Source organism: Biomphalaria glabrata, chromosome 17 (genome assembly GCF_947242115.1).
Source record: "Biomphalaria glabrata chromosome 17, xgBioGlab47.1, whole genome shotgun sequence".
Taxonomy (NCBI): Eukaryota; Metazoa; Mollusca; class Gastropoda; family Planorbidae; genus Biomphalaria; species Biomphalaria glabrata.
In genome coordinates, this window is record NC_074727.1 from 4,620,461 (window position 1) to 4,636,315 (window position 15,855).

At 37.5% G+C, this 15,855-nt stretch overlaps 2 protein-coding genes across 4 annotated transcripts in view; both read left to right on the forward strand.

Moving 5' to 3' along the window:
• The first annotated feature begins 2,071 nt into the window (after nt 1-2,071).
• On the forward strand, nt 2,072-8,814 carry LOC106077539 (uncharacterized). Its single transcript, XM_013238271.2, has 7 exons — nt 2,072-2,161; nt 2,400-2,477; nt 2,605-2,665; nt 3,254-3,372; nt 5,275-5,338; nt 6,544-6,662; nt 7,465-8,814. The coding sequence occupies exons 2-7, from the start codon at nt 2,438-2,440 to the stop codon at nt 7,539-7,541; spliced, it is 480 nt and encodes a 159-aa protein (XP_013093725.2). The 5' UTR covers nt 2,072-2,161; nt 2,400-2,437; the 3' UTR covers nt 7,542-8,814.
• A 2,078-nt stretch (nt 8,815-10,892) lies between these two features.
• Nucleotides 10,893-15,855, forward strand: part of LOC106071130 (uncharacterized) — a 53,365-nt gene continuing 48,402 nt past the window's right edge. Inside the window, exon 1 of one of the 3 annotated variants that reach the window (XM_056015881.1) lies at nt 10,893-11,363. The gene's annotated coding sequence lies outside the window, so the exon portion shown is untranslated. Of the gene's footprint in view, nt 11,501-15,855 lie in introns of all 3 variants that reach the window. The other 2 variants (XM_056015883.1, XM_056015882.1) reach the window with 2 other exon arrangements.

Sequence of the window (15,855 nt, forward strand, 5' to 3'; positions counted from 1 at the left end):
TGGTACCAACTACAGCTGGGTGGACTCGGAGGCGCCTTGAAGATCCCGAAATTGGAAATCCCGTTTCGGAAGCAAAGTAGTTTACCAGACACTAATTGAATAAACTAATATTCTTGTCATCGTCTATGAATTATTTATTCAAAATTTAAAAACTTGTTCAGAAAATTGAACGTAAGAGGTAAAAAAAAAGGTTTACAAAATTTAATAAGGTGCGGGACCTTGTTCACACACGCATATCTCTCAATAACTAGCATTTATTTCCCTTTTCTGATACAAAAAAATAATAATTTCAAGTAAGTAAGTAAATGGATATTTTTTTTTAATTTTTGTTCTGTTAGTAATGGAGTAAATTTCAACCTTATCAGAGAAAAGGTTTGGAAGAATAAAATGTGTACAATATTTGTACCAGCCAGCCAGAGTTGGTATAAGCTTTGTAAAAAAAAAAAAAAAAAAAGCAATGTTGAAACCTGAAGAAAAACGTGAAATACAAAAAAAAAAATTTAAAAAAATTATCAGAGATTTTGAATTAGAAATTGATTAATTTCAACTAGATTATAAGGCTTGTCTTCGAGTCCGAAGATGAGTGAGGAATACAGTATTTTCCGTGGCTGCGCAGCCCCAGCTGTGACCTACATATTTTGACACATCCAGGGCAAGCATAACCATTGTCCGCAGGTGGTCGATTTAGATTTTACTTTTCGTCGTCTGCGTTTGTCCATCGACATCAGATTTTCTTTTGGTTTCAAATGTGTATTTCAACTAGATTATAGGAGTGACTTTGTAGCACAAGCGAATGATTCTAGAACGTGAGTTCTTCCTCTGTTGATAAGTGCATAGAAATATCGTTTGACTTATTCAAATACTTCTCTGATACTTTATAGCGGCCCCGAAAGGGGAAAAGACGCTATTAGTTTTGTGCGAAATGTCTGTCCGTCTGTCCGTTTTTTTTTTTTGAGGATTCGAATAAAAGATTGAGCCTTTTTAAAACAATTAGATCAATTATAAGATATCAGTTGGGCCAGGGGAGGCGCGGTGGCTGAGCGGTAAAGCGCTTGGCTTCCGAACCGGGGGTCCTGGGTTCGAATCCTCGTGAAGACTGGGATTTTCAACTTTGGAATCTTTGGGCGCCTCTGAGTCCACTCAGCTCTAATGGGTACCTGACATTAGTTGGGGAAAAGTAAAGGCGGTTGGTCGTTGTGCTGGCTACATGACACCCTCGTTAACCGTAGGCAGATGAACAGATATGAACTTTACATCATCTGGCCTATAGACCACAAGGTCTGAAAGTGGAACTAGTTAGGCCAGGTTCACATCTAACTTTACATTCACTTTCACTTTGATTTGCGGGACCGTTGGGGCACTACACAAGATCCGTTAACCTTCTTTCTCCATTCTTATCTCATTTGTCTTTGATATAATTTCATTCGGATATTTTTTCTGAAAATATTGAAGCCTGCCTGGGTGGACCACTTCGGGGGCCGATTTTGAGTTTGTGTTTCCACACAAACTGTCTAAAACACAAACTGTCTTTTGTAACCTTGTTTATGAATATTTCCGATTTCTGTACATCAGAAACACCAACAAGCTTGCTATTCATGGATCTGATTACATGTATTGAGAAATAGATATAGAATTTAAAAAAATGTATTTATGTATTTTATTTTTTTTATTTATTTAAATTTTTTTTTGCACGAGATTACTAGTTGTGAGAATTTTAGAATACGATATTGGCTGAAGGGAAGACTTGTACTACTTCCAGTTGTGGCTAGATTTGTGTTGGTGGAGGGGGCTAAGTGAGGTGGAGTAAAGGTTGATTGGTCATGGATTGGGCTGTGGAAAAAATATATTTACATGTCAATCATACCAGCGTTATTTTGAGTTTCTTTGTTAAGCTTACATTGGAAACTGTGTCGACATTTGATTCCACATCTAAACCGTAGAGACAAAAAAAAAGGGGGAGGGGGTAGTCGTAGATCAACTACAAGAAATGTCTAGTAAGTTAATTGCGAAATTCGCGCCTAAGTATAGAATTAAAAAACCACGTCTAGAAGGAAGAATGAGCTTATTGGTTGCTAGGCCGTGTTTGTAAATACAATAGAAAGTATATAAGTTGAACGAAATTCTATTGCCCTACACATTTCTGAAAAGTTCAGAGTTTTAAGTAAGATATTATTTTTTACTTATTTTTAACATTTTTTTCTAATTTAGTTTTTTTCAGTCTATAGAAATATATGTTATTTTAATTCTCTTTAACACCCTTAAAGTATGCATATTTTATAAGTTGACATATAGATCTAAACCGTGAATTGATACATAGCATCTGCATTACCAACAACTCAATCAACGATATAATCTTTTGAACAATAAAATAATGAGGTTTAATGCAACTTTTCATTTAGATATTCAGCAATAGATAAAGGTGCAAACGAGGTTCAACATGCCTGCCGTCATCCTTTTGGCCATTGTCCTGTCTGCAGGTAAACAAGGGGTTACATTATCTTAAATGCATTCGAGACAGTTAACTTGTCTTTTTAAGTATTTTTTCTAAAATTACTGCCAGATGATAACTTTCGTTTTACAAAGCTTGTATTTTTACTCTCATAGTTCTGTATGACACAATCTCGGCGTGCACTACATGCTCTCTCACTGACACTGGAACATGCGAGTAAGTACATACCTTCATTGCGTATTCTGTCTCAATATTACATTCTTGGTGTCAGAAGTTAATTTTGAGCAGTAAAGAAAAAATATTTTTAAATTCTTTTTTAGTTTATTATATCTTAGGCTAAACAATTAAATTCAATTTAAGAGATAAACTTATTTTTGAAAATTTGGAAAGTATTTTGTTTTAAATATTAAATAACTTTTTCATTTTTTTGTTGTTGTTGCTATCTTCGGTTTTAGAAAAAAAACATGAACTTAATTCTGTCGCTAGGGAGTGTGAATGTTTGGTCCGCAAAGGGAGACATTGATAAGGGAGTTATATACCGAAACTTTCATTTTTAGAAAACTCACATTAGCTCTATCCAATTACTTATATATATAACTGATCCCCACTGGCTAGTAGTTTGTGTTTGAAATTTAGAATTTATATATAATATATTTATGCGTTCAAAATATTTTTTTCAATTTGATTTACAAACATTATTCAAAATCTTTATCAGCTTTGGTTTGATATATAAAATACTTTCTATGTATGCAATGTAAAATCATTATATATTATTTATCAGTTATTATATACTTTTTATTTTAGTGCTTATAACAGCTACATTAATTGCTTGAAGGATATAACTGCAGCCAATGGCTGTTCTGCCTTGGAAGAGACAGCAGCCTCATTATCCCTGGCTTCATTAAATTCATTGCAATGCTCAGGTAAGTAGACCTACTTAAATCTAAATCCTCGAACAGCATGTGCAAAACCTTTAAAAAAATATGATCAGGTATTTGTACTTGGGAGGCGCTGTGGTTGAGCGTTAAAGCGCTTGGCTTCTGAAACGGAGTCCCGGGATCAGATCCTGGTGAAGACAGTGATTTTCAACTTCGGGATCTTCGTTCGATTCTGAGTCCAGCCAGCTCTAATAGGTACCTGACATTAGTTGGTGAAAACTAAAGGCGATTGGTCGTTGTGCTGGCCACCGTAACAGCATTGGACCACAAGGTCTAAAAGGGGAAAGGGAAACTACTTTTACTTTACAGGTCCACTGAGCTGAAGAAATTCCAAGAATTTAGGCTACGTAGGGAAAATTGGAGCTTAGCCCTCGGTACCAAAATCAGACTGATGGCCACATTTTTATATGCTTGTGGGTCTTGGACGCTGTCTGCAGAACTAGAAAGGAGGATCCTAGCAATGGAATTGAGATGCTACAGAAGGATGCTAGGTATCACTTCTTCTTCTAGCCAGCTTTATTGCTGCTGTGCTGTGAGCTCTTTTGCAGACTGTGCCAAGGAAAAAAACTGTGCTGTTTTCTTCAGTTGTTCAGCACTGCCGTACAGGGTGTTGGTTATGTTGAGCTGTAGTGGAAGTATGGTCTGCCTAAGGTGGATTAGGGAGGGGCATTCAAAGAGGATATGGTTTACGGTTTCAAAATGGTGGGCGCAGTGTCTGCAAAGGGGTAGTTGTGTGGAGTTTATTTTGTTCAGGTGTTAATTTAATAGTGGTGTGTGTCCTGTTCTTAGTTGGAAGATTGTAGATTGTTCTTTGCGGGGGAGGAAGTTAATACTGTCCAGTTTCTTAGGCGTAGTCATATCTCTGTACATGGCTCTGTCTGTGTTTCCTGATGCCCATTGGTTGAGCCACTCCTCTTTGTGATTGTTGACTAACATTGGCCTTAGGGTGAGGTAGTTAACAAGTCTATCTGGTTGTTCCATAGATGAACCTGCCTTTGATAGCTTATCTGCCTTTTTATTCCCATGATGCCAATGTGTCCAGGGATCCACTGTAGTGTAATATTGATATTTAATTTTGATATCATCTGATGGATTATCAAAATGAGTGTTGTCAACTCTCTTGGGCTGTTTGAGGTGCTGCTGTTAAGTGCTTGCAGAGTAGATTGGGAGTAAATTGGGTATCACAGAGACAGCGTTACTGCAGCGATCGGACCACATGATGACCTGCTTACTATAGTAAAAAAACGCAAGCTCAACATCTATGGCTATATTACAAGATCTTCGGGGCTCGCAAAGACCTTCCATTTAGGGAACAGTACCAGAAAAAAGAAGAAGACAGAGAAAGCGATGGCAGGACTACATTAAAGAATGGACGGACATGCCATTGAAAGAGGGTCTAACTTGGGCAAAAGACAGGGAGGAATGGAGAAAGACGGTCGACGGGTCTTGCTTGGTGCCCCAACGGTCCCACAGACTAAGGGATAGGTAAAGTTAAAGATCAAAAATGCATTGATGGTCCTAAAAATTGTATTCTTTGGAAGGAAAACAAAAACAAGAGATTTGTTCTGTAGCTGTTTTGGTGCTAAAGGCTAATGTCGTTGCTACAGAAGTTATATAATTACGTCTTAGGTCAAATCTCTTGCAGGACCACATACGATTACGTCAGACAGGGTTTCAATTTCGAGACCGCCGTACGACAGTCCCCAAGCGTATAGTATTCAATCAGGCATCCATCCGAAATGTTTTAGCATCGTATTCCTTTTTTTTTTATTAATGTATTGTACAATACAAAAGTTATGCTAAATGTACCAGTATCTTAGGTTTGTATACATAATCAATCTATAACAATGCTACTCTTTATTTGTAGTTTTCTCTGTACTTTTGCAGAAACAACCACTGTCATGACGTCTATTGTGTGTGTATGCTCTGTCAGTGAAACTGGAACATGCGAGTAAGTAGATACATTCAGTGCCTGTGCTGTCTCACTATTACATTCTTGGTGTCAGAAGTTAAAATAGAGCAGTAAAGAAAAAATAAATCTTATCACTTTATTCGCGTATTATATATCTTGGCCTCCTTCAGTCTTAGAACGACTATGAATCATCTCAGAGCACACTTCCTCATGTGGCTGTGGAGATGAAAGCCTGGGCATTGTTTATGGTCGGAACGATGTCGCCCACACAGCAGTTCCCCCCTCTCTCCGCGCAGCTAATGTGACCAAAGGAACGGAATATCCGATACAGTTTGTGATCAGTAGCGCCGCAGGCTCTGCCAGGCTTTAGCGCGGTGTGCCACAGTCTGCCTAAGGGTCACCAGCTCCTGATTTTTCCTCAGGGTTGTCTCCCGAATCCTTTCCAGTGTTTGGGTATAGCCGCAGGGCAGCGGAGGTTTGGATTCAGAGTTTTCCTTCTCCTAGATGGGTAGCCAACCAAGGCTAACGAGCCCCTCCTGCCCGAAGCTTATTATATCATAGGTTAAACAATTAAATTCAGTTCAATAGATGAACTTATTTTTGAAAATTAGGAAAATATTTTTGTAAAAATATTAAATAAATTTTTTTTTATAGTCAACTTATCTTCTAGAAAAATAAACATGAACTCAATTCTTTCGCTACGGAGTGTGAATGTTTGGTCCACATAGGCAGACACCGATAAGGGAGTTACACCGAACCCTTTATTTTTAGAGATTGACAATAGCTCTATCCAATTGCATATATTTCTAACTGATCACCCCACCTTTAGTTAGTACAGTGGTTCTCAACCTTTTAAGCTCGGCGACCCCTCTTTACAATCCCACACTGTGCCGCGACAGAAACCCCCCCCCCCACCACCCCGCTTAGACACACAGCAATAGAAGAATAGACAAAACTATTCATTTTTTCGATGGTCTCTGGCGACCCCTGGCAAATCGTCAATCGACCCCCTAGGGGGTCGCGACCCACAGGTTGAGAACCCCTGGGCTAGTAGTTTGTGTTTCATCTTTAGAACACCAATTGACATATTATTTACTTATGCGTTCTAAATTATATTCAATTTGAAACATTATTCAAAATCTTAATCTGCATTGGTTTGATATATAAAATACTCTCTATGAATGCAATGTAAAATCATTATATATTATTTATCATTTATTATATACTTTTTGTTTATATTTTAGTGCTTATAACAGCTACATTAATTGCTTGAAGGGTATAACTGCAGAAAAAGGCTGTTCTGCCTTGGAAGAGACAGCAGCCTCAGTAGCGCTGTCTTCATTAAATTCGTTGCAATGCTCAGGTAAGTTGACCTACTTAAATCTAAATCACCGGACAGCATGTGCACAACTTTTCTACCTGGGGAACGCAAACCTTTAAAAAAAATATTAGCAGGTATTTGTACTGGAGGCGCTGTGGTTGAGCGGTAACGCGCTTGGCTTCCGAACCGGGGTCCCGGGTTCAAATCGTGAAGACAGTGATGTTTTAATTTCGGGATCTTCGTTCCCCTCTGAGTCCAGCCAGCTCTAATAGGTACCTGACGTTAGTTGGTGAAAACTAAAGGCGATTGGTCGTTGTGCCGGCCACCGTAGGCCACAGAAACATCATCACTGCCCACAAGGTCTAAAAGTGGAAAGGGAAACTACTCTTACTTTACTGAGCTAAAGAAATTCCAAGAATTTAGGCTACGTATGGAAAATTGGAGCACTATGCATTGATGGTCCTAAAAATTGTATTCTTTGCAAGGAAAACAAAAACAAGAGATTTGTTCTGTAGCTGTTTTGGTGCTAAAGGCTAATGTCGTTGCTACAGAAGTTATATTATTACGTCTTAGGTCAAATCTCTTGCAGGACCACAGGAGATTACGTCAGACAGGGTTTCAATTCGAGACCGCCGTACGACAGTCCCAAGCGTGAAGTATTCAATCAGGCATCCATCCGACATGTTCTGGCATCGTATTCCCTTTTAATTATGTTTATTACTGTACTGTACCATACAAAAGTTATGCTAAATAAATGTACCAGTATCTTAGGTTTGTATAAATAATCAATATATAAGGATGTCACTCTTTATTTATATTTTTTCTATGTTTCTTTTTTGTGCAGGAACAACCACTGTTACAACGACCATTGTGTTGATGGCTGCACTTTCGTTCTTAAGTTACATTTTAAGTAAAATCTAACTTTAAACACCATCCATCTAGAAGTAAAATGAAGGAAAGTTAAAATGTACATTAGAATATGATATTTTGTTTATAGGAAACCTCATAATTTGCGCTATTCTATTTTAGCTTTGTCATTATAGGAATCCTTGGGCCTTATGCCTCTCTTATTTGCCTTTTGTGAGGGCTTTATATGACATAATCTAACAGGCTGATGACCAAAAAAAATATATTTAATTTTTTTGTTTCTATCTAAAGCCAAGCATTTCAAAACAAGTATCAGAAAAATACATTAAATTAAAAAAATGTTATTAAATCATCATTAATCTTAAGACAGAAGGAATTAGTTTTCATTTCGTATTTTAATTCTCAGTTAAACAATAATCTGAATCATACATTTGTTTTACATTGCTAAACCCTTGTGATTTGCGTGCCGTGTGTGTGTGTGTGTGTATTGTTATTAATTATATTTGTTGTGTTATGCAAAGTAAATGGTTTGCATGTAAATTTAAAAATAACAACCAAATTTTGTTCGCGGAGAGTGTCAATTGAAAGAAATATAAGACTGACGGGATGCGATTCAGAATGTTCTGTTCGATTCTATTGCAAATATTGACAGCCTAATAATTTTCACGATACAATTTAAACACAGTAATGTCCTCTTTGTTACAATTCGATTTTTAAGATCCAGTTTAGATCATTAAAGCCATCTAATACAGTAAGCCAGTAACATAGACAAAGAAGAGAACGTGAGATGAAGAAATGTGGAGGCGATGACAGGAAACATTAATACAAAAATGTGAGAACAAAAAATTGTAAGAAATGTTGAAACAAATCGACAAACTCGACCCCATATTTAAAGATTGTTGCTTTCCAACTAGATAATAATATATATGGTGTGTGTGTGTGTTGGAAAAGAAACACGGAAAATTTGTGTGTGAACAAATATTAAACTTCATACAACACATGAGATAATCAACACTTCTTGAAGTCTTTACATGGGAGACAAACAACGAGCTATTTATAGTTTGGTATCCGCCATAGGATGAGCATAAGAACGACACCTATTTTTAAATGTCTTAATTTAATTTAGCGACAAAATATTTTCTGGAGCCATTTACAACTGCGATGGCTTAAACATAAAAGTGTTTATAGATGTAAAAGTTGGATCAGTTACACCACGGAACAAAGCATATTTTAATATTATTCCTAGCAGTATTTATTGTATTCATTTGTAGTTGTGCTATCCTTACTTAACGAACATGCAAATAAAGCATTCAAATAATAGAATGTATTCTTTTTCTTGCGTTTGTTTTTTAAATATGTGTTGTTATTTGTTTCGTACAAATTGTTTCTTCATTGCTTTTGGTGTTATCCGGGACAGAGACTTGTTATAGGCTGTTGGCGCTCAGCCAGATTCCAAGTAGCTCGAATTAAATGATAAATCGCGAACTAAGATTTCCTAGTCTCCGGTCAACTTGAGACCCCTTGAAAGCCGGTTTCTTTTACTCAGACACAAACACACATGTCAAAGTCATGCAGTCATCAATTCAAACGTATCTCCTCGTTAATTGTTTTGTTGGCTTCAATATATGTGTGTGACTATGTTAGTGTGCATGTGAGAAACTTAGAGAGAGAGATGAAGAGAGGGGGGAGTTAGAGAGAGAGTTAAAGAGAGAGAAAGAGCTAGAGAGAGACAGAGAGTTTGAGAGAGAGAGAGTTAGAGAGAGAGAGAGAGTTAGAGAGAGAGAGTTAGAGAGAGACAGAGAGTTTGAGAGAGAGAGAGAGAGTTAGAGAGAGAGAGTTAGAGAGAGACAGAGAGTTTGAGAGAGAGAGAGAGAGTTAGAGAGAGAGAGAGAGTTAGAGAGAGAGAGTTAGAGAGAGAGAGAGAGAGTTAGAGAGAGAGAGAGAGTTAGAGAGAGAGAGAGAGTTAGAGAGAGAGAGTTAGAGAGAGAGAGAGAGAGTTAGAGAGAGACAGAGAGTTTGAGAGAGAGAGAGAGAGAGTTAGAAAGAGAGAGAGAGAGTTAGAGAGAGACAGAGAGTTAGAGAGAGACAGAGAGTTAGAGAGAGACAGAGAGTTAGAGAGAGACAGAGAGTTAGAAAGAGACAGAGAGTTAGAAAGGGAGAGAGTTAGAGGAGAGACAGAGAGTTAGAGAGACAGAGAGAGAGAGAAACAAAGAAAAGGAGAATGGGCTCTTTCATTTCATTATAACAGAAAAAAATAATTCACGGGCTAAAAAGTAGTTAAGGGAATCGTTAAAATGTTTATTGGAAGTTACAAAAAATGGATGTTTGGCCATAAGATCATAAAGCGAGGAAACAAATCGACGGGCGTAGCCGGTGGTGTGTAATGCTAGTTGTTAATCCTTCTCACTAATCCATTTAAAATGAGAGGCTAATATCGTTTTCAATATCCAGTTATACTAGATCAAGTGTCAACCTTACAAGTCTGTATTTTGAGGCCAATAACTAAAAAATAAAAATTAGTAATTTTGTTGCCATGATTTAATTAATAATAAGATGGTTATAGCGTGAAAATTTATAACGGTCAAACCAGTTTTCAGGGCGTGGCCAATCAGCTAGCATTGTCTTCCCCAAAAGATTTACATAAACTGGACAATTTCAATCGGACATTGTCCATGTGTTTTCGTATTCAACCAGGTTACAGGCAGGTTTGGACAAACAAGAGTTTGCAAGTTTATTAGAGGAATTGTACCAGGGGCGGTACATAATTAGGATGGTAGGGCCACCTAAAGGGCCTCACATGTAACGTATCAAATTGTTAACGCTTAATTGCATTCTCTTGTAAAAGGGGCCCCCTGAGCATCGTTTCTTTTTTTAAATCTTTTACAGACTCTACAGTGTAACGCTACTTTAATATTATACATTTTACGAAATCATGTAATACCTACATCCGTAGATAGTGCTAATAGCATGCTCCATCCTTTTAGGGCCTCTATACTTATTAATTAAAAAGCTACATAAGGCCTACATTTTCTATAAGGATATAATGTTTACTTTATGCATGGGTTCGCAGTTATCGATATATTATCAATCTTAACAGAATGATTTTGAGGACCGGTAGACCTAGAATTTGATGTCTATCATATGATATACATTTTGTGGGTTGCATTGTATAGAAATTCCCGGGGCCGATTTTAGGACCCAGTCCGCCCCTGAATTGTACACACAAAAAAATGACAGACTCTGCTTCGTGCAATAATAAATTTTGATACGGTTGGAAATATTTTCTTTCAAGTTCTTTCTAACAATATACGTTTTATTACTATATTGTTGTCAGGTGGTTATGATTCATATTTTATGACTGTAAGCTGTGTCAAGAGCAGGAGATAAAACCTCAGAACTTTACAGAGGAAGTGAATGTTTTGGGGAAAGTCGTTTCTAAGTTCAGTAGAGAGATGCTGTATTTCATGTTTCATTGAGTACACCAGAACTCTGTTTAATTTTTCACTATAGGATATTATTCATGGTGTATGCGTGTTGCATCTATGTGCAGCTTTGTTACTAGTGTAATCACACAAGACGCGTAGAAGTTGGGTTTAATCGGGTTTTTCCTTAGTGACGTGACGAGTAATTCAAAAGTAGGATTGGAAACAGAGTAGTAACGGCCAGGAAGGACGCCACCAAGTTAGCAACGACAGAGGACTGTGCCCTTTACCTTAGGCATTCAAGTGTTTGAGGTTTATCCGCTGTGCTTTTGATTCATTTTATCCTCATTGTTCAATCTGTTGTTGAGTCTTCAACGAACTAGCATACAACATCAACAGTTATACGCACAGACCATCAACACTAGCAACGTATTGCTGGAATAATCTATATCAGGTTTTGTATTTTATGTAAATAATATTGTCTGCTGACATAAGTGTTGCCCAGTGTATTTTAAAATTCGTTGTGGTCTTGTGCGACTAGAGCATCATTTAGTTATAAGCACGCAAATCTACACACGTGAAGAGCCCAAGGTAATATCGAGAAATACATTATTGTCTAGTGTCTAGTTTGTCTAATTGTCTAGTTGAAATTTCTCACGTTAAAATCTTTAGATATATGTGGTAAGCATGGTCGAGAGGCTAAGTACGCTTGAAATTGACTTACCTTGGCTGCCTATGAAGGGGGCTCGAGGTTCGACTGCCGACTTGAGCAGAGTTGTGGTTACTGAGCACCTAAAGGCAGCAAGGAAAAAACTTCTCTCAGATACCCCCATTGGTCCACAACTGAGATTGGACCAAAGCGCTCTGGGCATGCTATAAGAATGAAAGTAGCGCTATATAAAAACTATAATTTATTTATGTGGGTGCCTGATTGTTTTAACAACTAATATTAGACTTTGCGACTTATGGGAGCTGAGATGAACTCCACATGATGGCAAGGCTGGAAGGATCAGTCCTCCTGTAGAGCCTTGGAGAGAAACTCTGCTGTTAGGCGTAGTGCCTTAAAGCTCCCATACAGGTCAAGTGAGTCTGCAGACAAACTACCCCGCAGCTCTCTGAGCTGAGGACACCTTTGCAAGAGATTCGCCACTGTTTCCACCGACGCTCCACAGTGTCGGCAACGGGCATCAAAATTTGGCCGGAACACTTATGGGAGCAGACGATGTGAAGATTATTTCTATATCCTTTGGTTAACGAGGATGTCATGTGGCGAACACAAAAATTAATTGCAATTTCTTCACCAACTAAATTCACGTACCCAGATTAGAGTTTTGTGGACTTGGTGGCGTACTGAAAGACCGGATTAAAGGGAGGTCGGGCAAGGAGGCTACAGCCCTGGGGGGTCTCAACAAGAAATGGGCCTCCAATATAGAGATAAAAATATATCCGAATTCGACAAGTCAGAAACTTTAAAGTTTTTTTCTAACTTCTTTTCCCGCATTTTTACTGCTGATATTAATGTCGTGATTAAGAAGTGTACGCTTGTAGAATGCTCGGAATAAGTCAATGTAGCTTCGGGTTTACGACATGCGTCTATCAAGGGCCTTAACCTCCATAAAATAAAAAAAATATAGGCATATTAAATAATTTTTCTAAAAGGAAAGTGAGATTGAGTTTATCAGAACTCCCTTTCTTTCTTCTAAAATTTAGAATGCTTTTAAAAAATGTAAAGAGACTAAGGCTGAAAGAGATCATAAAAAGTACCTTAAACTCAAACACCCTAACCCAAAAAGTTAGCAGACAGCTGCAGAGGGAATGCATAAATAGAGTCATAATGTCCTCACTCCATGCCAATGATATCCTACCAGGAAATATAGGTCATGTGAAACTCAACTAATAGGATTAATTAATGATATTTTAACTAGATACTAGTCAGCTAATAGATGCAATTTTATTGGACTTTTCTAAGGCATTCGACAAAATTCAACACCATAGTCTGCTTAAAAAAATTAAAATTATTTGGCATTAATGGTCCATTGCATCAGTGGATTAAAGATTTTCTGATAGGGAGAGAACAAACTGTAATAATAAATGGCTCTAAATCAACACCAATAACAGTAAACTCAGATGTATCCCAAGGAACTGCTTTAGGCCCACTAGTGTTTCAATTTACATAAATGATTTACCAAATTGCATTAGTTCTGGAAGTCTGCTCTGGAACAAAAGTCATATTATTTGCAGACGATTGCATAATATATAGAACAATAAAAACAACACAACAGACAGAAATTTTATAAATTGAATTAGAAGAAATACAGAAGTGGGAATTAAATCGGAGCATGTCTTTCCACCCAGAAAAATGTCAGTTATTAAGAGTAACAAAAATACTAAAGCAAATAAAAACTACTTACTTTATTCGCGGTAAACCAGTAACACAGACTAAAAATTCAGAATATCTAGGTGTAATAATAAATGAAAAGTTATCATGGAATCAAGCAAAGCAATAGGGTTTATCAAAAGAAATTTTCACAAATCAAACAAAAACATAAAATAAAAAATGTTATTAACTTTAGTTTGGCCAATATTAAATTATGTATCCCCTGTTTGGGATTCCTCAACTCAAGAAAATATAAAGAAACTAGAACGAATACAAAATAGAGCAGTGATATTTATAATAAACGAATATTTCAATTTGATAAGAGTAACGCCATTTGTAAAATCACTAAACTTAGAGACACTCCAGGACAAAAGAATAAAAACTTACACATAGAAAAACAAAACCAAAATAAAATACTCACAAAGATCAAGGCACATTTCTTATTCCATACACTAGAACAAATTCATACATGTGCTCCTTCTTCCCTAGTGCTATTAGAGAATGGAATGGGTTGCCTGAATCAGCCTGGAAAACCAACGACTTAGAAGAGTACAAGTCACTGATTGATATGTATGACTAGATTGACACATGAAAAGCGTAATCTTATTTTTTGAAGCATCGTCTGTAATCTATGCGATAAGTTGATAAGATAAACATTGACCCTTACTTATACTGTTAGGCTTAAATACAGAGGTGGGTCGAATGACGATTTTGCAGTGGTTGCCTTGGACAAACAGTAATATGGATTTTTTTTTAGAAATGTCCACATTTTGTTGTTGTTCGAGGATAGCCCCGAAAGCTGTTGTAGAGAAATAAATCAGAATTAGTTCTAACATTTTTATTGTCATAGATTAAATTGTTTTAACAGTTTAAATCCTAGATATTATTTCTATGGTGAAATTCACACATGTCGTGAGGTGTTTGAAAAGTAGTTTCGTTTGTATTTCATAGTATCGCCATTGTTTTACAGTCCTTATAATTGAAGGTAATATTTTCATTATGGAAAAAACTCATAAAAAAGGATCTCGAACAAAGAACGTCAATAAAGGCATTTCATTTTTTTTAATTTAATTATAAGCAGACGCTCTATCACGGACATACGGTGGCAGTACCGCACTACAAACAGCGATGTCCTTGCGAGCGCCGGTATGGACAGTATAGAGGGACTTTTTATGGTCCGACAGCTACGCTGGGTAGGGCACGTATCCCGTATGGGAGACGAACGCATGCCAAAAGAAGTCCTTTTTGGTGAGCTAAAAGGTGGTCGACGTAACAGAGGTGTCCAACGGAAACGCTTCAAAGACCAGCTTAGGCGTCAACTTTCCTTGGCTGACATAGAAGAGAGCACCTGGTTGCATGCGGCGTCGGAACGAGACAGCTGGAGGTCACTCACGAAGGCCGCGGGATACACATTTGAGACCAAAAGAAAATCTGCTGCCGAGGACAAACGCAGACGACGAAAAGAAAATCTAAAACCGACCACCTGCGGACAATGGTTATGCTTGCCCTGGATGTGGCAAAATATGCAGGTCACAGCTGGGGCTGTGCAGCCACGGGAAATACTGTATTCCTCATTAATCTTCGGACTCGAAGACAAGCCTTATTATTATAATAAGTGGAAATATATTTAAGTCAAAATATAATTTAATATTAATTATTTCATAATGAAACATATAGATTGGGCACTGCTTATCAGATATAACATAATTATAGAGACTTTCATGACACTAGCCTAAGCGCAATTACTTTAGAATTTTATTTTATGGTTGGGGGTCGGCGCATTTGGGAATAGTAAAAAGGGGTCGCCGAGCTAAAAAAAGGTTGAGAGCCACTGCTATATTACATAATAATTAAGTTCGACACATAACCCTGTCAGCACGTTTGCTATAGAATATTACTACAGTTATGCCCCTTTGTCCGAAATTCGATTATATATCCACTTTCGGGAGATAATTACTTCCCTTGGTAATGTTTTAAGTGCATAAAGCGGCCCAATTTTTATAAACACCAACGATTACAGGTTAGGCGATTCTAATCACCAGAAGCTGCAGCGTTTGTTTGTTTGTTTAGCTTTTTCCTGCTTGTGGTATGTTCACTTTCTGCAACCAGGAATCTTCCCTTTATACCTATCCTATGTGGACCTATTTTTTTTTCTCCCTATATGTTGGTGTCAATGTGTTTTACTGTCAAATGAGACAATGTGAAGGCTCTTTGAACTCTAGGCTTGAAGGCCTGATGCAAATCGCTCTGTCTGTAAGAGTTCCAAGGCTGATTGAACAAACAGCTCTGTCTGCAAGAGGTCCAGTCCTAATTGAACAAACCGGTCTGCATGAAAAGGGCCAAGCCTGATTGAACAAGCCGCTTTGTCTGGAAGAGGTCCAAGTCAATGTCCATATTAAAAACTGATATTTCAAATGTATCGGACACTCCTGGCTCACTGACTAGAATACGTGGCCCAATGCCGAGAACACCGGGAACCCCCACCATTTTCATATAGCTTTTCGAGTCAACTGTGCAGGACTCGCCATTGTTGAAACAGTCCCTTGAGGAAGGACGCCTGGAATATTGA